At 40.4% G+C, this 25,209-nt stretch overlaps 1 protein-coding gene across 2 annotated transcripts in view; it reads right to left on the bottom strand.

The window, feature by feature from the left end:
* The window catches only part of LOC146557994 (pleckstrin homology domain-containing family G member 1), a 60,227-nt gene extending 39,817 nt beyond the window's left edge, over positions 1 to 20,410 (bottom strand). The window contains exon 1 of one of the 2 annotated variants that reach the window (XM_085247154.1): positions 20,194 to 20,410. In XM_085247154.1, coding sequence (XP_085103280.1) covers positions 20,194 to 20,368 — 175 coding nt within the window. In that variant the 5' untranslated portion in view covers positions 20,369 to 20,410. Of the gene's footprint in view, positions 1 to 646; positions 862 to 20,193 lie in introns of those variants that run through there. The other variant, XM_085247156.1, reaches the window with a different exon arrangement.
* Positions 20,411 to 25,209: the final 4,799 nt, after the last annotated feature.

Genomic DNA, 25,209 nt, shown 5'->3' on the forward strand with positions numbered 1-25,209 from the left:
CACACCCACATACACCAAACACTGTGGCGTGTCTGTGTTATTGCATCGCAATATAAAGTAACAATGTTTCACTTACAAGCTGTAAAATGTGATTTATGTTGTATTTAAAGCTGACTGTCAAACACTCACTGTGTCCACATCTTTTTAAAAACTCATTTCTAATCAAACTGCTGTGAAAATGATGACAAATCTATTATAATTGGATCTATTGGCATTTAGAAGATAGGGGAGAATAATACAGCAAATTCAGGATCGCAGATTTAAAAAACACAAAAATAATGGTCAGCATCCCTCAAGCTGAAACAGAAACTAACTACAGCGGGCTGCCATGCAGTCTAATTAGACAAGTTGGCAAAACGTGCTATTAGAGTCATGCTAAATTGAAACTTTGGGATGTATAATTGCCGGCCAGACTGGGTTTGGAGGAGTAACGTCTGCAATTATGATTAAATAAAGACCTGGGCTTTTAAAAAGGAGGAAACGACACAAAACGTGGTGTTCTGTAATGTCTGAGAGCAGACACACTGAGGCATAGCCTTATTTACAGTAATTATCAAAGCAGTTCACGCAGCCAAAACCAGAGGCCAAACTCTATGCCTTGTCAGTTTACTGATCCACAAAGAGGCTATGATAACCTGTCACTCACCTCAGACAGACCATTTCTACGATTAGCCTTTCCTGAGCTGCTGGTATCCCAGTATCCTTTCACAGGTTAGATCCATTTAGAAAGTTTCACACCTTCTTAGAAACGCTGACACGAGGTAGGTAAGGCTTCGCGTCAAGGCGGCCCAGTCCGTGGTCCACACTTCTACAGTATGAGGTCAGTTCAGGGAGAAAGATAGACACCGAGTGTGAAGAGGGAGAGCGAGGGCGGGTGTGGAGGGGGGGGGACAGATGGAAGCAAAACGCAACGGAACTGACTGCCCACTGGGAGGGGAGGGAGTCGGGAGGGAGTGGGGGGGAGACTGGGAGAGAAGAGCTCGTAGATCCAAGCAGCCCACTTCCTGACCAATTACTGCTGCAAGACTGGTCGCTCTCCCTCTTTCCAGCCGGGCCCTCGCTCTGCCCCCTCTCTCACTTTGCGGTGTGGAATCGCCGCAAGAACTGGAGAGCTGCCAGCGCTGCAGGCGACACATGTGACAGAAATTGGAAAAAAGCGAGCGGTGCCGTCAGTGAAACTGTGACAACATGCCTAGAGACCGAACAGAAGCAATGGTGATGAGGTGACTGGGCAATGTGAAATAACAATCGGGAGTGTGGGTGGGCGACATGATCCGATGCTCAGGGAGAGAGGGAAGAAAAGAAAAGAGGGCAGCCCAAGGATGAGCTGCCTCATCTAACCCCAAAAAACACACCAACAAGTGGGTCACGTCGCATACAGCAGCACTCTGGAGCCTCGTGTTCTGCCCCCTTGTTGTTCTTTACTCCTTGGAGTTACTTTCAACGGTGCAGTTTATGGGATGCTCGAGGTCAAGGTCAGGGCACAAAAAAGGTAAAACTACTTAAAAAAAAGGTCAAGAAAATATATTTCATGGTTTAGAGCTTGAAGTGCAACCTGCTGCGAACAGGTCTGTATGAGCACACACAACAAATATCCAAGCCAGTGGTCATGGTGTGTGCGTAAGTCATTTGGTTATTGTTCTGCATCCTAACAGAGAAGGATGGAGGAAAGTCCCTTTTCTGGAAGCCAGTGACTGTTGTTCCTGCCTCCTGGTAGCGAGGCTTCCTGGGATTGATAAAGCAGCTCCAACCAGCACACACACTTTCTTACTTCCACATTTTTCTTTTTTACTGCTCTGAGATTTTCCAGGAAAAACAAAACTGCACGTGGTGCTACGGCAGTCGCATATGGTGGTAAACACTGACCTTTGATAAGAAACCAACTAAAAACACAACTCTAATGACCTTAATCTTCTGAAAAATACATTTGAGTGAACACTGGAATGTGCAGAAACTACTAGCATACATCAAACAACCCAAGCAATTGTTTTAACCCTTATCTGTGACCTACTGTAGCAATGACCACACAAACAGGACTGATGTGAGTCACTTAACTGGCTGCCATTATTCCAACCAGGAAAACACACAGACACTGTGCTAAGCCCTTGCAACTGAACACCACACCTTGCACTTTAAAACCTGAAGAGACAATGACACGTTCGAGCTTTTAAAGCTTTTAATTCTACTTCGATGGCTGAAGTGTTGGGCAGCTTCTCAAACCCAGAAAAGTAGACTAAAATAACTGAAGTCAGTAAACTAATAATTAAAATCTGGGATTAATGGTCAAAACAGTACTTAATAGTTAAAGTAATGCTTGCTTATATGCATTTTACTTTGATACTATTAACAAAAAACATTAATAACAGACCAAATATACTTTGAGTATCTTAGTTTTCTTCTATGCAAATGTATAATGTCTCATTTACAAGAGAGACCTGTTCCAGACAAACATTAAAATTACAACAATAAAAGAAACAATAAAAAAGCTAAATTTGTCTAAAGCAATGCTAATATGCTAATAATGACGGACCAAAAAAGTAGGTCCAGTTAAACTATGTATCCTGTGTGAAGTCGTGGGTGTTATTCAGCCGTGTGATTATTCAAAGGAAATAAGTCATATCCCACTCCCCAATACTGGGCGTGCCTGTCCATAAGCCAGGAACACTACATTAAATTTATGTTTCTTGTGGACAACGTTAAGAGGTCAATATATTTTGGTCTGGAGGGGCTAGTAAGAGATTATTAGGTGTTGTTGAGTGGATATTCTGAGATGCAGGGACAACTGCAACAGCAGGAATGTCCCTCCCCTCCTTTCCCGCTACCATTTCCTGCTTATCTTAAGCTTCTTGTTTACAAATGAACAAATTAAACAGGATGTGATGTCATTATGCAGGTGATTCACACTCATGCAGCTTTTCCAGGGATTTCCTCCGGTCATGTAAGTGAAGGAAAGTACATGTTAATGAGATCATCATCTTTTCATTTTGTTTGTTTGGTGGCCATCCTATTCTGATCTCACTCTGAGTATGTCTCAATGTTACTTTCGAGACAGACACGTCATTTCAGACACGTCATTTCTTCTGTATTATTATTCTGTATTCACAAAACCGTGAAAACTACTCATACTAAGAATGAAAGTAACCAATTTGTTAAGTCATCACCACTTTACATGGGCAGCTGTAAAATACACAAAGTTAGAGTAAAGTTTTTTTGCGGGACTTTCACTACGAGAAACTGATACTAGGCCCCCTGCTATAAATATGAATGGGACATCTTAGCAAGTACATGTGTTTGGGATTAAGATTAAAAGCTTTAAATTACAGTTCGAAACCGAGCAGAGGCCACAAGTCAGCCGCTGGGCTGCTCTCGTCAGAAGTACGAGCCAAAACACGACTGCTCGGACGAAGATAAAGGAGGGGTGAGGAAAGCTGTCTGCATCTGACTACAGCTGATGGTGAAATGCTGATGTGTGTGCAGGCGCCACAATCTGTGCGTCTGCCTGCATCTGTTCAGGCATGCGGGTTTGTGAAGGATAAAGAGCCATGAGTGTGTATTGGCTGGATCGCTTTGACCTGTGGAGGCTTTATTTTCCCTCATATTCATATTGGGCTAATACGCAGTGCCAGTGAAAACCCTGGAAGCCGAGCCCTCTCCGGCCCTCTTCTCTCTTAGGGAACCTAAGATGTCACTGCACACAAAAGGAGCCATGAAAGCCGTCCAACTCAAGCAGGGGCTATTATTTACAGTACCAAAAGAAAAATCGCTTCTCTGTCAAACGCTACCCCCCCTCCGCCACAAGCGTCAGCCGTCTGTCTCCTTGTAATGCTTCCCTTTTTTTTGCCCTTTTCCAGTCCCTTCATTTCTCTTTAAGTCTTCTCTGTCTTCCTCCTCTTTTCCTTCAATCAGCCCTCTCTCTCTTTATAGCCCTCTGTCTCATAACATAATAAAGTAAATTGTGGGTTTTGCAGCCAGTAAGCCCAAAATTAGGCGTAAGCCCCAAACTGAAGCTTTGCCAATCTTCACTGAGCCATTCAAAGCCAACAGAAAAATCCTTCCTGATCATATAAATCCCTCTAAAGAGAAGAAACTCCACTTGGTGAAGTTTGCTTAAAAAAAATAAATAAATAAGTAAAAGCTTTCCATAACAGCTTCACTTTTCTAAACTTCACAAATCATTTGAAACTAACAACAATTGCAGATTAGGCAAATTACAAATTTCAAAAGCAGCTGGGTCTTTTCATGCCACTGAATGCATTAAATGAGCCGTATCCCATCTAAACTAAACAAATGCTTCCTTTGAAGTGTGTAACAAATAAAAATGCTTTGATACTATTAAAAAAAACATTAATAACAGACCAAATATACTTGGAGTATCTTAGTTTTCTTCTATGCAAATGTATAATGTCTCATTTACAAGAGAGACCTGTTCCAGACAGGTCTCTCTTGTCTGGAACAGGAGACAATACAAATACAAAAAATTTTCCCCTAGCAACAGGCATTTGCTGAATGTGTGACTTTAGATGGATCTCATCCCACAACGCTTGCTTCATCTTCATCCCCCAAACACCCAAATGGGAAATCTCATATAAAGCATAGGCAATACATCTGCAAGCCACTTTGCAACCCTCCTATGTCTGATTCAATCTCTTTCATCAATCTGTTGTCATAAATGTTTGCTCTGTTCTGCACCGAGGGAGCTGCTCCCCCACTTTCTGTTTTATCATATAGGTAAATTTAAGAAAAAGACAACCCTGAACAGAACATACAATACGAGTTACCGCAGATTTAAACTACAGTCTTCAAATAATACTGGTAAACTGGCACTAGACCATCTTCACACTATCCCCATTTAACTTAAAGTTACACAGTACAGATGAGTAATACACATTGAGTGCGAGTCCTGCTCATGCGTGGGAGAAGAGATCAGAGAGATATTCATTTCTGTTATTTGCATGGCTGGTTTCTAATGTTGCTTAGCAGCATTATCCTCAAATCTGTTGTGGTATCGACTGGGCAGCCGACTCCTGTTTCAACTTGTTGATTGGAAGCTACTGTATGAAGAGTAAACTGTGGTCCAGTTACTGGCTCAGTGTTACTGCCGGTTGTGCTGACAGAAGAAAAAAAAAAAAGAAGTGCTGAGGTCACGTGCTACTTAATAACAGCTAGAGAACAAGACTAGAAATATGTGACAGTCTGACCAAAGAACATTTTCAAAAGGATGTGGAACAAGAAAAGTTTCTGCCCTTGTGTTTACTGTAAGCACAGATGTTACTGACAGGTCCTAACTTGACACAGATGTGACGGAGAGGGCCCCAAAAACATGGCAGCACCCAAAAATATCCTGACACAGCACTGAAGGAAAAAACAAAAATGAAGAAGCCAATGTGCAAAAACAGCTAAAGTCTCAACCTAACATTGTGCAAATAGTGAAGTGAATAACACTCATTATCCTTTCAGGTTTGGTAATTAAAGTTGCCATGGAGAAGTTTATTATTTGGGTTATCTGCAGAGAGTGCACACAGACTATCTGATAGAAGTGACTGCACAACAGAAAGATGTTAGCAGTTTACCGTCTACAGTATTCGTCTACATGTGCAATCATTCTACAGTCTCTACGGAGTTAGATTAAGAAAATCTTATCACAAGCTCCAAAATCAGCAGCTATTCTCTATATGCTGACAGAATGCATATTTGTGTTGCATTTAAAGTTATAAACTATCCAGCTCCCAACATATGGAAAGATAAGAGTGAAATTCAGGCACGAGCCAAAAGGCGTTAACCTGGAGATACTCCACTAGATTTTATTCTATTTTATCTCACATCGTCACTGTAATTCTACCTTTAATTATCTCCTACCCTCTTTCTCTTGTTATCTGCTGTGAGGCTCGCTGCAGTATTTGCCACCTGTATAATGTTTCAGCGAAGTGTGCTGTTAATATAGGCCAGGACTTCAATGACAACACCCAGCCGCCCGAGCCCGGGCCAGACCCTAAACCTGCAATGCAAATGCACACGCAAGCACGCGCACACACTTCCCCATGGAGCTGTAACAGAACTCAGGATCTAGGACATGACAGAGAGGAGAGTGAGAGAGATAACATTAGATAGAAAACAGCTTAAAACTGAAACCATCAAAAGGAGATTTACTATTTACATAATCATTTATGCAAGATAATACACTAATAGAGTCAATACAGTTAATCTTACTAATCGGTGACTCATCTTAAACAGCGCAGATTACAGTAGGTTGTTTGGAACCGTTTGTTTTTCTCTATTAACAAAGGGAACAAAGATGATTATTCTTGTATCCTTTTGTTCACTTCATAGATTAATGACTCAAGCCATAAAATAACAACAGTGCATCATAATAGGACGTAAGGTAATGTGTAACAATTCTGCTTCTAACTGCTCCAAATTTCAGATATTATACCCAACTATTCTACTGCACTCTCATTCTCCACTTTATTAGGTATGGTTGTTTAATGCAAATATCTAATCAGCTAATTATATGACAGCAACTTAATGGATGTGGCAGCTAGACATGGTCAAACCAGCCTGTTGAAGCTGAAATGGAGTATTAGAATGGGAGAGCAAGGTGATTTAAATGCCTCTGAACGTGCCATGTTTGTTGGCAGCAGGTGAATATTTCTAAAATACCACTCCTGTCAGTTAAGAACAAGAAACTGAGGCTGCAATGTGCACAGGCTCAGCACATAACCACTTGTAAAAAACAAAGGTATGCAGAAGAGCATTTCTGCATTCAAAATAAATCAAACCTTGAAGAAGATGAGTTACAGCAGCAGAAGACTACACTCAAGACCCCCCTGCACTACATCCTTCATGAGGGCGTGGGTGCTGGCTGTGATAATCCTGACCAAAAAGGACAAATGAATGAGAATGAAAACAAACTCTGCATGAATGTGCTTGTGATGTGAAATGAACCACAGAAAGGTGCAAGTCTGTCTGTTGAGAGGCTACAAGAGAGACGAAGGGAAAGCTAGATAGAAGAGGGAGTAGGCTTGTTTATTTTTAGCACCGGTCCCCATGTGCACTTATCACCAGGATGTGATTTAGAGACGAGTTTCTGAGCTTCACAGCTCATTATGAGCTGTCTGTAGGGGCTTATAAGGACCTGCAAAGTTTTTACACAGCACTGATGAGCCTTTTAGTACTTACTGTGTGTTCTCAGGTGAGAATCACTCAAAAGAAGAGAAAAACTCTCCAAAAACAGACACACCGGGCATGAAATCAAAGCCATACAAAATACTGATGTTCTGGGAATGTATATAAAAGTCCACCAAACGGCACCTGTGGAGCGCTCGACAGTGCAACTTCCTATCGTACATTTCAGTCACATCAAACAGGATCTCACAAACACACGGAGTCCACTCATGCAGACGTAAGAGGCTATTTATACACCACTTCCTTTTATTCACCCAGCTCATTGTTCAGACCACATCTGCTGAGGACCAAGGGCACAATGGCCAATCCATATATGTAACACACACACACACACACACACACACACACACACACACACGAAATATTGACAGGCCTTGTTCAGGATCCAAATAAGAAAAAAAGCCGATGCCACCTGTTACACAGAATGACATTCTTGCACTAGCACTCTATACGCGTGCACAAAGCCGTACTCCCGGATACCAAACCCGAATTAATTCATATATGCCTGCATGCAAATCAGCACAGACTTGCTGTTCTGCTGACTTCTCCTGGCATAACTGGACACCGGGTTAAGTGCTGAAGATGTCATCTCGTGACACAATAGAGCCCTTCATTCTCCAGCAGCTGTGTTAGGCCCCACGTCTTTGTAGGGCCTAACACAGCTGCTCCTAAACAAAATAAACGAAATGCATGCGCAATAAACTCTGATTCCCCAAATACTATAATACCTCAGCCCTTTCAGCAAGTTACTTCCTATGAGCACAAGAACTGCTCAAAAAGGCCTCTCCAGTGTAAACAGCTTAGACCATTATCTTCCCAACCCTCCACCAGCAAGCCACAGGGCTACAGTGGTAGGACAGAGTAGGGGAACAGGAAACCGGTACGGCTTCATTTTCAAGCCACTAACCCACCATCCTCACCACAGAAACCCATAAATCAGATCCAGGTAGACAATAATATAAATTAAAGTAGTTAAAAATATGACTCATAAATTGACATCAGCCACATAAACACATGACCTATAATGTGATTTTCTAACCTGGCTTCCAAAATTTAGAAGAACACCAGTTGAAATCTAGTGATTTGCTAAATAAAATAGAATAATTCTGCATTTAAAAACAGAGTAAGACCTATGGGAAGAGACATCCAACTCGAGCTCAACAGTACCATCAAGTGCCAAAAAGAATCTGCCATAGCAAGAAACAAACATGCACGCATACACACCACAGGAAGGTGGTTAGAGGATAAACACACATCCTTAAGTTTTCATTTGGGGGCTGTACTTGTACTTTTTGGCTGGCACTGTTGGAATGAAAGCTGCTCCCGATTCCCCCTCCCTCTACATATTTTCTCCTCGGTACAGGAAACAGTCGTTTGTCAACACCACAAATAAATTGTTTGTTTCCTGTCTTGGACGGGGGATTTCTTTTTCCTCCTTTTTTGGACCAGCTTTACAGATCTTGATCTGCTGTCTGTCCGTGTGTGCTGACATGTGATACATGTTTTTCCTAAGCCAAGCAAACCAGAAAAATATGGGACTGAGCCTTTTATTTACAGAGAAAGTAAAACATACAGAGTCAGCAACAAGGGTTGCAATTTAGGCTCAAGAGATGTTTTTCCTCACTCACATTAATCACAGGTTCATTTGACTCAGTTACAAAAAATAAATAGATAAAAAAAATGAGTGGACTACATTTTCACAACAAGTGCTAAGTGTTGAAAAATGTCCAAAACTAACCACTTAAACTCATCATAAAGCTCATTTAGAAACCAAATGCCCAACTGGCTCCACTAATCCTTTGCTTATTTGGGCATCCACAATGCTACACCCCAGTGCTCAGAGGGAGTCGGACCCCTGCCCCACTCCAGACGGGGGTTTCCCTGCCAAACGCTGCGCAACAATAAAACAAAGCCATCGCACTGGGGCCAGAGGAGGAGGAGGGGGAGCAGGGTGGGCATGCAGGGATGCGGGGTGGGGTGGAGGGAGGGCGGAAAGTGAGAGGAACAGCTGCTGAGTGGGAGAGCTGGATGAGGGGGGAGCATAGGAGAAAAAAAAAAGAAAGCTGGAGGAAGGGAGGGGGGGCTTCTCTCTTTTCTATGTCAGTGAAATAAATTACTTTTATATTTGCAGCCTGTTCAGGCTAAGCTATCGTTAGGAATAGACCCCCCTTGCTTCACTTTATGGGCCACCTCTGTTCTCTTTAAGCATTCGCAAATTTACAAAAGATGTAGCTCATAGCCACACTATTCTCTCCAGAATATTGGATTAGTGTGGAAAGTCCACATCTGCCATCTTGTCATGCACATACTCTTTTTTTTTTGCACTTTACAGATAGTCCTATACCTCTGTGTGAGGAATTTTCCATATTACAGTCAGTGTGTCACTCTGTGGTTGAAGTTGCTGAGTGCTGAAAGATCAGCTAAATACAGGAATGGAGATGAAAACTAGGAACTGCTGTTAAGTCAAGAGCTAGAGACCAACTGTGTCTGTGTGACAAGCTTTTACTCGCCAGGATTGAACCTTTGCCCTTCTCTTATATCAAGGTTTAATATCTGGAGCTAATAATTAAACATACACTACAGTTATTTGCAATAACCATGGTGTTTTTCCCCCAAAATTGTTTTGCCCATCTTCATTCTTCTCTTGTAGGCCAGACAACTCAGCTCCGTGACGCTCATCTGTTTTTGCTACTGCCACCTAAAGTGACCAATCACAAGATTAAAACAACTGACAGATGAAAAACATTGATTCTGCTGTTGAATTCAGGTGTTTTCGGACCTGTTTTATATAAGTGTATAAACTCATGCACCTAATCATGCAGAAATTAGAGACATTTATGAAAGAACAGGTCTATTAAAAAGTAATCAATTAATTTGACTGTGAAAATGCAAAAGGATGCCACAACTGCAACAACTCAGTTTGTGAAATTACTTCTTGTCCAGATAGTCCACCATCAACTGTATCATTAGAGTAACATCAGCATAAAAACTGTGCGCCAGGAGCTTCATTGCATGGGTTTCTATGTGCAATGTACTGGTACTTGGTACTTTTTGTCCAGTGTACCAGTTGTAATTTCTGACAACTAGTGGTGATCTGGAGGCAACGATGTGATAAGACTCATGAAACACTCACGCGTTGTTTGATACAATGCCCTGGGAAAAAAATGTAAAAGTCAGAAAAGTACAGTCAGCTGGACAGATAGTAATTCTTGGTTTTTTTTGTTTCTGTTTTTTTCCCCCCAACATTCTTTTGTTACTTTCATTTGCCATTGTAGGCCAGACAAGTAAATAACATACTGAAACACCACGAAGCTCATCAAATTCAGCAGAAGCTGCACATTCACAAACCGAATTGTTTACAACTACACGTGACAATGTTGGCTTGAGGTACCCTGAACTCTCTTCCTGCACAATAAAGTGATCACTGACTACGTCAGGCCTGATTACGCTGTTAGAATGCAACAAGAGAAACCTTATATTCTGGTATTCATGTGGAAGACTGAGACACACCGCTAACTTAAACACTGCTCTCAAAAAAATAATAAATGTCTTTAATCCTTTTCCAACACTACATGGAAAGAGTTGTGTTGCTCTCAGAATAGTTGTCTTTATGACAGCAGACACATGTTGATGTCAAAGGGCAATTCTTAGAAATGTTCTCATAAATTTACAGCATAATGCACTCTGATTGTTTTAGTACTTTATATATATATTCAGCAACACATCATAACCTCATTTTCAAAGTCCATTTGACAGCCTGCTGTTAGCTACTCGAATGTTTTGAAGACAAAACAATGAGGCACAAATATGTGAGTTGCACACTTTACACACCCTTCTGGATCACCTGGTTCGATCCATAGGTCACACACCTGATGTTCAAGTTAATACAGCCACTGGGAACATCCGAATATAACCATTCACTTCACTTAACCTCCCGTAAAAACACAAGTAAGCAAATGAAAACTTTCAGATTTGCAAGTGTAGCCCCAAAACAAAACGTATTTGGGATATTTTGGCCAAATAAAAGGAAGCTGGTTAGTCTATAATTTGGCCCATAAGCTTAAAAAAGGTTTGTTAGTTTCAATTTGCCAACTTCCTTTCCACAGCTTTCCATTTTTTTCCTCAGCATTTTTTAAACAGACGCACTCTTTTTCTTTTGCTCTCCGCCTTAGTCAGCTGGCAGTACTTTTCACATGTACATTAAAATGAATACGTGCCAGAAATAGCGCAGGGTATTTTTGGGGTGCGACTGAAGACAACAAAATCAGCAGGGAAAGAAGCCAGGCCACACAGAAGGGGACATGAGGAGAAGGGAGGGAGGCACTCAGCCCAACAATGGCACACATTCATTTTCTGCTTTAGCTGGGTGTCATTCTGTAGTTGTTAAGTGCGACACACCACACAGAATAAAATTCTGATAGGATGTTAATATAAAAAAGTGCTAAAGTCTAAAGCTAATGTGCAAAAGGATTTATTCTCTAAACAACAGAAGGCCGACTAATTGCTTGGATTGATAGCACACCGACTACTCAAACTCTGCCTTTATTTTCTAGTATAAAATTACACCAAGTAGAAAATAAGTAGTCATGTTATTTGCCTTATCCTTTCTCCCACTTCCTTAAAATAGCCTTATTATCACATTGTTGGGTATGTCTATAGACTCTGAGGTACCACATCTACTTATCACAGGGTTGGCGGTTGCTCTTCCAGCCCACACGACAGCGTTTGTGATGATCAAACAGAAATGAGTCAAATTACGTTTTTATTTAAATTCTGTCAATTTTATCATTTCAACTATTGATAATTAGTCTTTCTTGTTTGTTTTTTGAAATACAGACAAGCTTTCTTCTAAGATGGGAAGCAGAAAAATAAACGGGTAATCGTGAAAAACTTGATGAGAAATGCAACTAGTGAGGCACATGACACAACACAACCAAACATTCAAAATGTTTTATTCACTGAGCCATTGAAATAGAAAGTATAATCTCCCAACAAAACCACCCTTGTCACTTGCATAGCTTTAACCTCAGTCATCAGACTTTAATCTCTCTTATTCATACCTGATGAAATCTCAGGTTTTTTTTAGTAAAACATTGACAGACATAATGCCCAGGAAAATTAGGGGAATGCACCAATATTTTGAAAGGTGCCGTCACAATCACATTGATTAAGTGAGATATTGAATAAAGACCATTAATGTATTAAAAAAAAAAAAACTCAAACACTTACAAACCATTTGAAATGTAAAATCGGGGTGACACGTTTTATTATAACACACCAAATCCTGGCAAAATCCTCGTACATGACCAGTTCAGAAAGTTGGCACACAGGTACACACACAGATACTGACCTTTGAATCATTCAAGCATAAAAAGGAACCCAACTCAATGGGATGAACCAGTGTTATTGTGTTACACATAATAAACAACTTGGCAAAGATACCTTTATGAACTTGTGTGGAGTGTGTCACAAAAACAATTTGTTCCCATTTCTTTAGCCGAATCTACAAAAAATGATGCCATTCTTAAGGATGGGAAACATTTCTAATGGGTATTTAAATGTAACTAGAGGAATTCATTTTCTACCACAGCATTTATCTCTGCATAGTTTCCCAATAAGAGTTCTAAACTGATAAATTTAGCAAGAATATGCCCGCCTTCTTTTTAAATACAGATGAACATGATAAAGTTTGAAGAAAACGCCTCATGGGGGTTTGTTCTCAGGGCGGAGTGTGGGAGCTTGGCTTAATCCTGCACTAAGACTTCACCAGTTAGAAAGCAAACAGCTACTCTAAAACTGCCTCACCCACTCAAAGGTTTGCTTTTACTGAACATCATCTCACATCCTACACTTATAATTTCAACTTGCAGGCCTTTCTTTCGTCACTCCGCTGAGCAGTATGGCATGGCCAAAACTGGATAAACTACACATGTGGCGAGACGATAAAAACATCAAAATACAAATATGTGTTAGGCAAATATGTATAAACACCTAGCTGTAGAATAAACCTTGCATTTTTAAAGATATCTTATGTAAATAATTATTGGTTGATTGGATGGGAGTGCTGTGATTGCTGTGTTTTTAATGGATGAATAAACTGAACCTTGAACCACCAATGGGGTGAAGTAGGCACACACACACACACTTGCACACACCACAAAGGACAAAGTGCCATAATTACCCACTTGATAAGCATGTATGTTTACATGCCCTTATTATAGTGAATTAGCTCTCTACTGCCACACACTGAGTGCAGACCAGGACACAGATGGGACTTGAGACGCACTTAGTAAGAAATGCAAACCAAAACAGTCAACCCCTGATAATGTATACACACCCTTAGCATGCAGTGATAGTGTCAATGTACAATAAGTGAGTATATGGATGGAGCTCCATTCCCATATATGGACTTCAATCAGGATTACTTTCTTACAACCTGTAATTAGACTCCTTCATTTGGAGCAGCATTTCAGCAAGTATTTCAGTCTCACCCTGGCCCTGACCTCCAACCTTTTAGCCTTTGGTTTACACGGTACAATCAGCAGGGAGCAATGGACTGGGACGTGCAAGTGCATAGGCGGATCCTTTGAAAAGCCGGCGCAGTGGACACAAGTGTACAGTTGCTGTCAGTAAATTCAAATAGTAATTCTTTCATATTTAAGATGTGGTGTAAGTGCATCCGGTGAGTTGTTTGTACTGAATATTTTAAGTACTACTCAAGCTTCAGAAAGCTCAAAGGTCTTTGGAAACCGGTGCATGAAAGTGTGTGTAGCTTTACACATATAATAACTTCATATTTTGCTTCCAAGGAGCCAGATTTTATTGTATTTTTATTTAAATTTTGGTCTTGAGCAACAGTACTGCAAGACTTTTTCACTTTCAATTTCAGTCTAGCTGTATATAGAAGACATTTTTCATCTTTGTGTGAAGTCACTTAACACTGACCTATAGATCATTCAAGCATGAAAAAGGAAAATAACCCAAGAAACAAACCAGTGATGTTTCTACATATAAGCAAAGCTGGCAAAAGTACAGACTTCCTTTACTTAAGTAGAAGTACAGATACCAGCGTGAAACTACACTCCAGCAAAAGTTGAAGTACCGAAGCAACTTTTGTACTCAAGTAAAAGTGAAAAAGTACAGGCTCAGAATTGTAATCAAAATAAGAAAGTAAAAAGTAGCTCCTTGAAATTCAGATTCAAGCTAACCTTTTTGACTGTGTGACTTTCCCTCCACACCTAAACAGTAATCAGGAGTCACAGTGGGATTTAGCAGGTGGGGAACCCAACAACAGATGTTTGACAAGCTGTCATTGCCGATGACCATTCCCTACACTGACACTATACTGTTTTTACACTACACAATATAAATTTGGAATTCAGTTAATTAAAATAAGCATATTCACCTTAAATGGAAATTCATCTCTGCTATGCTTGATATAACCTCTAACCTAAATCTAACCATGAGCATCACAGCCACTGTTCAGCAGTCCAATATATTGCTTTACTGTGTATTCACCACAGTACTGCAGACTAACCTGATTATCTCCTGTCTTATCTTTGTTTTCTTACTCCATCTCTCAGTGAAGTTAGCTCTCAGTCAGGCAGAACCCTTTGAAGTACAGCAGCTGGAGTTTTAGGTAGCATCACACTGTGTGACAAACTGCACACTGTATAAAAATGTAGGGAGTAAAAGTAAAAAGTTTTCAGACAAAAATACTCAAGTACAGATACCTGAAAATTCTACTTAAGTACAGTAACAAAGCATTTGTATCTGTAAACTTTGTTACTAGCAATGTGTCAGAAAAACAATTTGTTTCTATTTCTTTCATCAAATCTAAAAATCTGCAAAACATGACAGAGGCTCTTAGATGTGAGGCTGCATTTGAGCCAGTGGTGTTAGAGATCTTATGAAACTGATGACATTATAAATGCAGAAAAGTACCATGAAATGCAATCGGGAAAGCTGATTGGTCATTCTTCAGCATGACAAGGAACCCAAACCCGAAAAAGACGGTCAGACCAAATATCAACTTTCAATTTAATTAAATTGTGAAAACTTGCTTTCACTCACTATGAAACTGTGTTTGCTTATGTGCTGTATTTCCATGTATGTTTGCACATGTTTCAATAAATTGCTGCACACATGTCCCAAATTTCTAAATATAAAGAAATAAGGGTGGCACAACACTTTTGTACAGAACTTTATATACTATACTTCTGTTCTATACCAACCAATATGAATTTTTAAACATTTAAAATTAAATTACATATTGGGGTCATCGGCTATTTTACTATATGTCTACCTTCATTCATGGTAATCTTTCTCTTAACACTTCTTATTCAACTAGGTGGGTCTTAAAGTTGCTGTGAAGCCACACTTAAAGTATTTTCATACTTGCACCTCATGCCAAATACTAAAGTCAGTGGGCCAAACTTTCCCTCTCCCCGTCGCAAACCTTGTAATTAGGTAAAACATGTTTTTACAGCATATCTCTAAGTACTTTAAGTAGTGGTTAGTAGTATAGAAAAAGCTTGAGCAGACACACGCACTTAAATCACAGACTACAGGTATGTCTCCTGGAATGTCTTTGCCTGCTGAGCAAATACAGAAACCCATCTCTGTTATCAGATGCACAGAATGGTTTGTGACACACAGCAAATTTACACAAATAATCCCAGCCACGCTTCATTTAACATGTGAAGTAGATGCATGAAGTGTGCAAAGGGGGCATCATTTCTATATGTGCTCGTTAGACTGCTCAGGTAAAATGATGCAGTTTGTAATCCCAGTGTCTCTTTTCCTCTGTGTAACAAAGACGGACACACGCAGTCTCATAAACATCTAAACTAAAAGATCTAAATAATACTAAGCTATTTAGATGCCATACCAGTCTGTCTATATTGCACAGTCTGACAGTGAACACGACTGTTTTACTGTGTATACATCATTAATTTAATTCCTTTTTAATAGTTCAATATCCTTTAATTCAAAATTTAATGAAAAAAACAAAAACAAACTATCTCCATTAATGAGATCAATTGCATGATCAATTTTGGACAAGTTTTAGCTGTTGAACAAATGTCACACATGGTACTTATGGCCAAACAGCTCTTTGGTCTTGTCTGTTCAAACGACATTCACCATCATCAATCAATCAGCTCAAAGTTTTGCATGTCTGGTATTTAGCACTCAGATAAGGAGGTTAGCCCAGTTTTATAGCTAGAGAAAGTCCTGACAGCGGACAGTATCCTTTTTAACTTCAAGAGAATCTTTCATCCTCAAATCTCAAGAGTACAGTGAACTATTTTCCTGCAGGTGTTTCCATGAAACCACCTGGTCGCTTTTTCCACTGTCAGCACCTACTACAAAAACACTTTATGCAAAGCTCTACACTATGAATAGAAAGATGGAAGTCTGGTGGTAAACAGACAATCCAGTAACCCAGACCAGAGGAATAATAATAATAATTTAAAAAAAAGTATATTTTGGTTTTGAAAAGGAAGTTTAAAAGTTCTCTGTCTCGCAGTAACAACAGTCCAAAAATATCCCGGTTCAACACAAAGCAGGTCTCTGCATGTCCAACAGCTCTTGTCAGGGGTTGGACGTGGAGACACACACACACACCTTCCTATAAAATAGGAAGCACATGGTGATATCCATCAACCTTTTTGTGGACTGACATTCACGCACACAGACATACAGACAATCACAGGCATTTTGGAAATTATAACAGGAAGCTGCAGTCAGAGCAGCACAAGTTCATCCATCAAAGCAACGGGACGACATTTTTAAAAACACACAAACATGCGCGGGGGCGATCAGAACTTGTCCAAATAAACCAAACATTCATGTGCGCCCTTCTCCTTACGCAGCTTTGCATGTGAAAGGACATGCTTTGCATTTCAGACAAGGCCAACACCACTGTTTGCATCTCCACTCACGGCAGGAAGAGTAAAAATGACAGGCATTTGTTCTCGGTTGTTGTTATTAAACACTTCACAGATGAGCACCTTTTGATGGAAAAGTGGTGGTAAAGCTTTTCATGTTTTTTAGTAAAAGGTTGACAATACTGCCTATAATTTATGCTAAATTTAAAGATTTTAAGAGTGTGCACTTTGTATGTCTCTACAAAGAAGTTTAAATTAGAGCTGGATGTGCTGTTAGCAAAGCTCATTTCCTTTTCCTGTATGACAAGCAAGAAAGGTCATTCAGCTGTGCAGCTGAAGCCCACGTTGCCTGATTAAGACAAAGTCAGGTGATGATGGAAGCTGGAGGCCTTTTGTTGCTTATTTCACCAGTTTTCATCCGCTCACTGTTGTAGCAATCTTCATGCATACTATATACAGAAGCCATTGCTGCTTCGAGTTCGAGGGTAAAAATGATCTATAAACAACAGTGAAGAAAGTTATTGAAAGGTCAAACAGCTGACGGGTAAACTTTTTGCCTCATATTTTTCAACCTCTTCTCTTCACATCTTCCTTTGAATCCCCTTTGTCAACTCCTTCACGCCTCAGCTCCTACATGTGACCTCCCAGCAGGGAAGGTCGCCAGCAGCAGGTGAAAGATCACGACCCCCAACACAAAGACTCGCTGCCCTCTTCCTCGGCTTCAGCAGAGACTGGAAAAACAGCAGCCTATCACATCTCTCAACACTGACAATTTACCAGGAACAATTACAAAATACCAACAACAGTAGCCTTAAGCAGGAAATGGAGATTCAACAAGTCCTAAAATCGAACTGCTGTGAAATTGCATCTATACTTGAGGTTGTTTAAAATGAAACAAAAGGAGTGGAGATGAAAACAACAGTGGACAAAATAGGTCATTTCCTGTTTGTGTTTTTAATCAGCTCTGCTTCTGTATCGGTCTCCCAGAATGCACAGTAGCAGCTCTTCTCATCAAGAATACATCACATATGTGCCAAGGCTCCTATGGAAGCACAACTGAGTCCTTTCCGCCTGGAGCGCGTTTGAACTCCACATGCTATCTGGATCTGCTTCAGGCAGAACAGAGATAAAAGTGTTGGATTACAGTGGACATCAGGAAGGTATGAATATTATCCTTAAACGCAGCCATGTGTACGCACACAGTCGCCACACATTCAATCTTTCCTATAAACCATCATGCATATTTCGAGCGCACATCACCTGGACCTTAGTTTAAATGTGGGGTGATTTATGATCAACTTTGTGAGAAAGAAACTGGATACAGCGTGGGACCGAAGGCATTCTCTGGAGCCATCTGTCTGAAGGTACTTTGGTAAAAACATCACTCAGAGAGAAAGCTACTTGACAGGTGCAGCTCATCCTAAACTCAAAGATAAGATGAGCTACATAAGCCTACACATTTTACAGTCTGATTAGCATTTTCATCCTTCGGTCTACGCTAACATAGATCCCTATGGCGGCGTAATACGTAATCTTAGGGCCACAGTGTTATTAGACAAGCAGAAGACAGTAAATCAGCAGGACTAGATTACAGGATATGAGGTCCTGTCTTTCCTGGGTTTAACATTACACGGGGGGTGAAGGTGCTAAGGTCACTAAATCTCAGGTTACATTCTCACGAGATTTAGAATAGCACAGCACCTGCCGTCCTCCTCTGACTGTGACGAAAGAAGGCAACACGGACGGCTTAACTGAATATTTCTACGTGACTCAATTTTGCTGTTATGATATTAATAAGGGATGTGCATTTCTGTAAAAGATTATATCTGTGATCAAAATATCAGTTTTGCTGATACCTGATTTTTTTGTTTATCTTGCGCTCGTTTTCATTTGTGCCTGAGAAACAAATGAAACAAATGGATAAATCGGGGATCGACCCACCGACCTTCCACTTGGTATACAACCCGCTCTATCACAGTCAAACATAGCAAGCTATGAACTTATTAGAAAAAACTGCAAGATTTGATAGCCACATTTTAAAGTACAAAATTATTACAGGTAAATAAACTAACATCATAAATGACTGATTCTCTGCAACGACGATTTAGTGTTACTTGGGTAAACACAACTGCTTTTCAGAGATGTGCAGATACCTGCTGCTTTCTTTGTAGACAAATACTAACGGGTGGCTGGTCCATCCCCTTCCCTCCCCCTCATACTGGAGGTGAGGGTACAGAACAACACCAGGGAGACAAAGACCATTAATTCAAACGCGCAGGTGCCATCTTTAAGTCCTGTATCCATTTTTCAATAATGCATCCATGGGGGCAACGTGTTGCATCAGTAACATGTTGGTTTCCTGGCAGCTGGAACAAAACTAGCCACTTCCCTCATTTCCCTCAACCCGCACATAAGCAGCAGCGGTATCAAACCTTTCATCTAACCCTCAACAAGTGAGCAAACATCCCCAAAACCTAAACTATCCCTTTAATCCAGCATACAACAGCAGGAACAGTCACAGTGATGACAACAGTGCCTTGTCAGTCAAAGCTGCAAAAGCTTAATATGTTATTTGTGGTGATGTTCTGCATTAATCATTATTTATAAAGATTAAAGTGATTCAGTGTGAAAGTCACCTGTGAGTGGCAAAAAGAGAGAAAAACACTGTGGTGACATTTGACTTCCTTCAGCCATCTGCTGGCGTTTCATAAGAGCCTGGAGTGTGTCCAGAACTGTCAGCTCTTTCTTAGTACAGAGAGCATCAGTTTTTAGCAAAACCGATTCTTTGTAAGATGATTTTTTTAAAGATCAAAGACCCAAACATTGTTAAAAGCAGAACTTCACCAGACACATAGCTTACCACTAGCTACATGTCATTACATAACCGGTGTTATTGATTCATAGTCATTCTCATGCAACCTGTTCCGCCAGCAGTCTCTTCCTTATCTCCTATCAGCGTTCATCTGCCAGCAATTATCTTCCAGTCCTGCGATCTGACCTGCAGGCTGTTCACACGCACAGTAACTCCTCTGCGCAGCACACCTGTTTCTGAAATCACTCCGCTGATAACAGCGCGGGATCCGTGTTTCAACTTCACCTTAGGGCAATTCGTTAGACTCACGGGAAGGGATTGATGGGGGACCTGCTCGAAAAGTGCACCGAGGCAGTTTCCGCTCGCTGTTTTCTGTTGCGGGTGTCTTTGCAGAGGGCACATGAGCAAATCCTCGTCCTCCTGCAGCCACCGGAGACATGTCAACCTTGAATTGGAGCGCTGAAAACCCTCCTCGACACTTCATTAAATCGCAGCCACGCTGGCTCACCTGTTCACTTTGCCAGCGCCCTCGTTTACCTGGTCGTAAAACCTCAGTGACGTTACCTTTGCGTGGCGTCATTTTCCGGCTCACTTTATCAGCGTCGATACTCAACAGTTAAACTTTTTTGGACTTAATTAAAATAAATAATAAATAAAATGAGCTGTTTAGATGTAAAGGTGAAGAAATATATTTATAATTTTTAAAAAAATTATTTAAGATTTTTGTGAATTTTTTTTCATTAGTTATGTATTTGTTTGTGTAATTTTGTCTTTCTTATTCATATAACTCTACATCAATGAACATGTTCATTGCTTACCAACGTGATCGGATAATGTTTAAAGTCACAGCCCCCATTTGACAGTTTCTGCTATGAAATAGGAGTTACTGTTAGTAAGAAGGAAAACAGGCCATCTATGTAGGTTTCAACTTCCTAGAAGTCGCATCGTTCTACTTCAGGAGAGGTCTCGGGTTTGACTTCTTGGGAGACAATCGTTTTATTTTTTAATCTGCACGTCAAATATTATAGAGACCTACAGTTGCTCTATTTCATTAAAATGAAAATACTGTTGGCATTTTTCTGTAGTTGTACAGTCATTTGAAAAATAAAATTTTTTACACTCCTATCAAAAACTAGGCACTAAGATGCATGTGCAACCACCTTCAGCAACAATAATTTGAAGCAATAATTTTCTCTATGTATTTATCAGTCTCTGACATCGTTGTGCAGGGATTCTGATACAGTCTTTTTATGATGTTGCTTCAGTTCATTGAGGCTTTGTGGGCGTTTGTTTATGCACAGCTCACTTATAGGTTCCACCACAGCATTTCAATCAGGGTGAGGTCTGGATTTTGACTGTGTCATTGCAACACTTGGATTATTTTCTTTTTCAACCATTCTGCTGTAGATCTGCTGCTGTTTGGGATCATTGTTATGTTGCGTGATCCTTTTTTATCTAAGGTTTAGCATTCAGACTTTAATCTAGACTCCTTTGGTTTACAGAGGAGTTTGTAGTTGAGTCAATAATTGCAAGATGCCCAAGTCCTGTGGTTGTAAAACAGGCCCAAACCATCACCCCTCCTCCACTGCTTGACAATGGATGTAAGGTGTTAATGGTGGCATGCTGCGCTTGGATTTCTCCAGTCACCGTGCTGTACATTATTTCTTCAGTCTTTCTCTAATTGTCCTTTTATTGGCCCTTTTAATGAAAAACATTAAGCAACCAGTAGTTTGATGACTTCAAAACACTTTATTTTAAATCTCTTATACATTATTTATAGTGACTGTCTTTGTATTTTGTACTGGGAAAACCAAAACTAACCTCTTATCTTCCCACTGTCTATTGTTGGGCATAAAACAGAATGCGGGATAGGACATATCTCTAACAGCGTTGTGGTTATTTCTCACATTCCTGCCTTTCCTTACTGCTTACCTTGCTGACAGACAGACGATAGTTTTACATCTGTAGCTTTTATGTGACTCACTGAACAATATTCTTTTGTCTGTACAGTTTTGATAATTCTTTTTTCATTTTGATTTATAGGTGTCATGCTCTCTGGTGAGTATTATCTTTGTCACTGGGGAGGTCATGGCCTGAATGATTATTCCACAGAGGACAGGCTTAGCCACTGAGCTTTTCTCTGTGATATCAGCTTTCTCAGAATAAGATGACTTCATTGTCAACTGAAACTGCTGAAGTCCTGAGAGTGAGGAGGATTTTCCCTCAGGTAAAAGCTGACAAACAATGCCAAAGCTGTCTATTTACATTGCTGTCCTTCTAGTATGTCAGTGTCTAGTTTTCAGTGGAAGAAAATATAGCTTGTTAATTGCTGTTTTTCCCTGTACATGTAGAGACATGCCTGATCATTTTTAGCGTGGAAATCCCTTAGTCCGTGGAAACAGACATGCACCTAGCTATAGGGCAGATTGAGAACAATTCCTACTATGCTGATGGTGACAGATAAAATCTGTTCCTTTGGTTTCATTTTGAAAGTATACACGCACTGATGCTGCTCAGCTTTTGATTTGACAACATGATTTTATCATTTTCAGAGTGAACGCCACTTTTAAGCACCGAAATATTAAAACAGCATCTGATAAAAATGTGTTTAATCTCGTTTCACATTACAGGCTTCAAAGCGACTGATGTGTTATGTGACATTCTGTGACACGAGAAAATTATGTGCTGTTCAAAACAGAAATTTATCTCAGATGACTCTGGGACACTCAAAACGACTTCCTGACGACCTGATAAAGATTTCCTGCATTTAACATTGTTTATGCGTTTCAATTATGTGCATACATACAGATGTTGTTTTATTTTCGCTGTCCGGCCATCTATTTTTACCAGTTGTCTTTTAAACATTTTTTCTTTCACTATTTTACATCATTCCTCACGCAAATGTTTTTTAACATTGCAGCTGTAACCATTAAATCTTAAAAAGTTAAATTACAGAGAAAGGTTCTGGTAACGCATTGGCCTGAATACCATATAATTATAAAACAGAAAGATTTTGTTTATTCACAGAAAAATGTCATTTTTCTCACTGTGGATCCATTTGAACAAACAAACAGAAAAAGGAACTTTTCTGTCATTTTATTGTTTATTTATAACTTAATTACTTTGTTGCAGTATGAGTGGTGTTAGGGTGGGGTGGGGTGTCTTTATCAGTAGGAAAAGCTGTAAAATGTAAATACAGTTAAAAGTCCTAATTGGAGTCTTCATCAGGCCAATTCTGGTCTTGTTGCCACTGATGAGCTGTCCTGTACTCACTGGTGATACTATGATGCTATCTGATGTGAGGAGTTTGTCACAAGGCAGGATGCAGGGTACACCCTGGAGAGCTTTCTTGACAAAAGCCTGTTGCTTTTGTCAAGAAGCTGGAGTACACAGAGAGAACCCACGCAGGCACAGAGTGAACAAACAAGCTCCATACACAAAGGCCTTGGCCAGTCACTGGATTTGAACCCAGGACCTGCTGCCCGAGGCCCTTCTGCATTGAGTTTGCATGGTCTCCTTGTACCTGTGGTACGAGCAGAGCCTTCTGCAGCTCAACGTGGCAAAAGACCAAGGAACTGATTGTGGACTTTTTAGGAGGACCAGGAAAACCTTCACCCCCGTTTCAATCCAGAGAGGTCAATGTGGACATTGTAGAGGACTATAAATACCTTGCAGTACACATAGACAATAAACTGAACTGGGCTAAAAACACCACTGCACTCTACAGGAAGGGCCAGAGTCGACTCTATTTTCTGAGGTGGCTGAAGTCTTTCAACATTGTTGGACAATGCTCAGGATTTTTTGCGAGTCTGTTGTGGCCAGTGCTAGCCTCTATGCTGTTGCATGCTGGAGCATCAGGTTGAGGGTCCCAGATGCCAACAGACTGAATAAACTGATCCACAAGGCCAGTAATGTTGTGGGGATGGAGCCCACCCCTTAGGGTGGTGTATGAGAGGCGGATGTTGTCCAAGATAAGGACAATGTTGGATAATACCTCCGCCCACTCCATGACGTGCTGGCCAGTCACAGGAGCACGCTCAGTGAGGCCATCTCCCTGTACAACTCCTGCATTTAATACACTGTAAACACTGCAATAGTTACACCCTTTTGCACATATTCTACAGTAAAATAACAGATGACAAAGTTCACAGGTTAGAGTCAAATATATCACCTCTCTAATATTCTCACCTTGTATAGATTAGTGCCATTTCTTAAATTTGTAAAGTTTGCAATATATTGTATTATTTAACCCACATAATAATTTACATAATTTCCTTAGGGATTATTAAAGTATTCTGATTCTGATTGTCCTTGAAACAGAATTGCGAGTATACATCATTTTCAGAGTGCCGGTCCCTGTATTAGTGAGTGAATTGCATAATAGTCCAGTGAAATGGTTAATTAAATGCTTATCTGTGGCAGACTGTGGAGGAGACATGGGCAAGAGTGCTGTTGATCTGAGTGACGCAATAGGAGATAAATGGTGTCTGGTGTTTGTAGTGTCAAAGGGCAGTGTGACAGATGAGATGCCAAAAATAGACTAGGTGAGTTTGCGCTCATATAGACAAAGGCAATAAATGAAGGCAAGATGAGGGCAGCCATAACAAACATCATTATAGACCTGACTGAGATGTCATCATCCCATTTAGGATTAGAGAGCATATACAAACAATGTACGTTTGGAATAATCATTAAGCCTTGCAGACACAACACTACAGAAAAATGCATTTCAGGATCAAACGCTCAAAGCCGATAGTTTTAATCTTAGCCCTTCCTGTTTGACTAATACGGATATTTTCAGTGTAAAACACTTTGGCATGAGTTTCACAATTCCCAGACACTTTTTTCCCCGAGGGCAGAACTGTATACAGTGTTTTTTCCCCTCATATGTGTACACACAAGTCATGGGAGACACACACAAGGGAAAGCTTATCTCCACCATCAGCTGAGAAATACTGGGCGACCCGCTCTGCTGCTTTCAGTCCAGAGCAACGACTGTGAGACAGAAAGTGAGAGAGAGAGCGCCTTTGTGTTATCAGACGCTGGGACAGAAAAAGCTGTCGAGTGTGCCAGGATTAATGGACATTAGCACATGAAGCCATGAAGAAAGCAGGAAACGCCACAGGAAATGCCTCAGAGGGTGTGTAATGCCAACTCTGATCACTGTCCGTGTGGCACCCGCATTATGTATGCTGATGCAGTGGGAAAATACTGGTGGCTTTTGTACTTACAGTAGCACATGAGTGGGAGTGCTAATTATGTTAAAAAAACAACAACTCTGAGATGCTTTAGAAAGAAAGTGATTGCAATAAGAAAAATAGTATC

This window comes from Mchenga conophoros, linkage group LG15 (assembly GCF_057382185.1).
Source record: "Mchenga conophoros isolate Kocher_MC1m ecotype Shallow Benthic linkage group LG15, M_conophoros_male_GT1.1, whole genome shotgun sequence".
Taxonomy (NCBI): Eukaryota; Metazoa; Chordata; class Actinopteri; order Cichliformes; family Cichlidae; genus Mchenga; species Mchenga conophoros.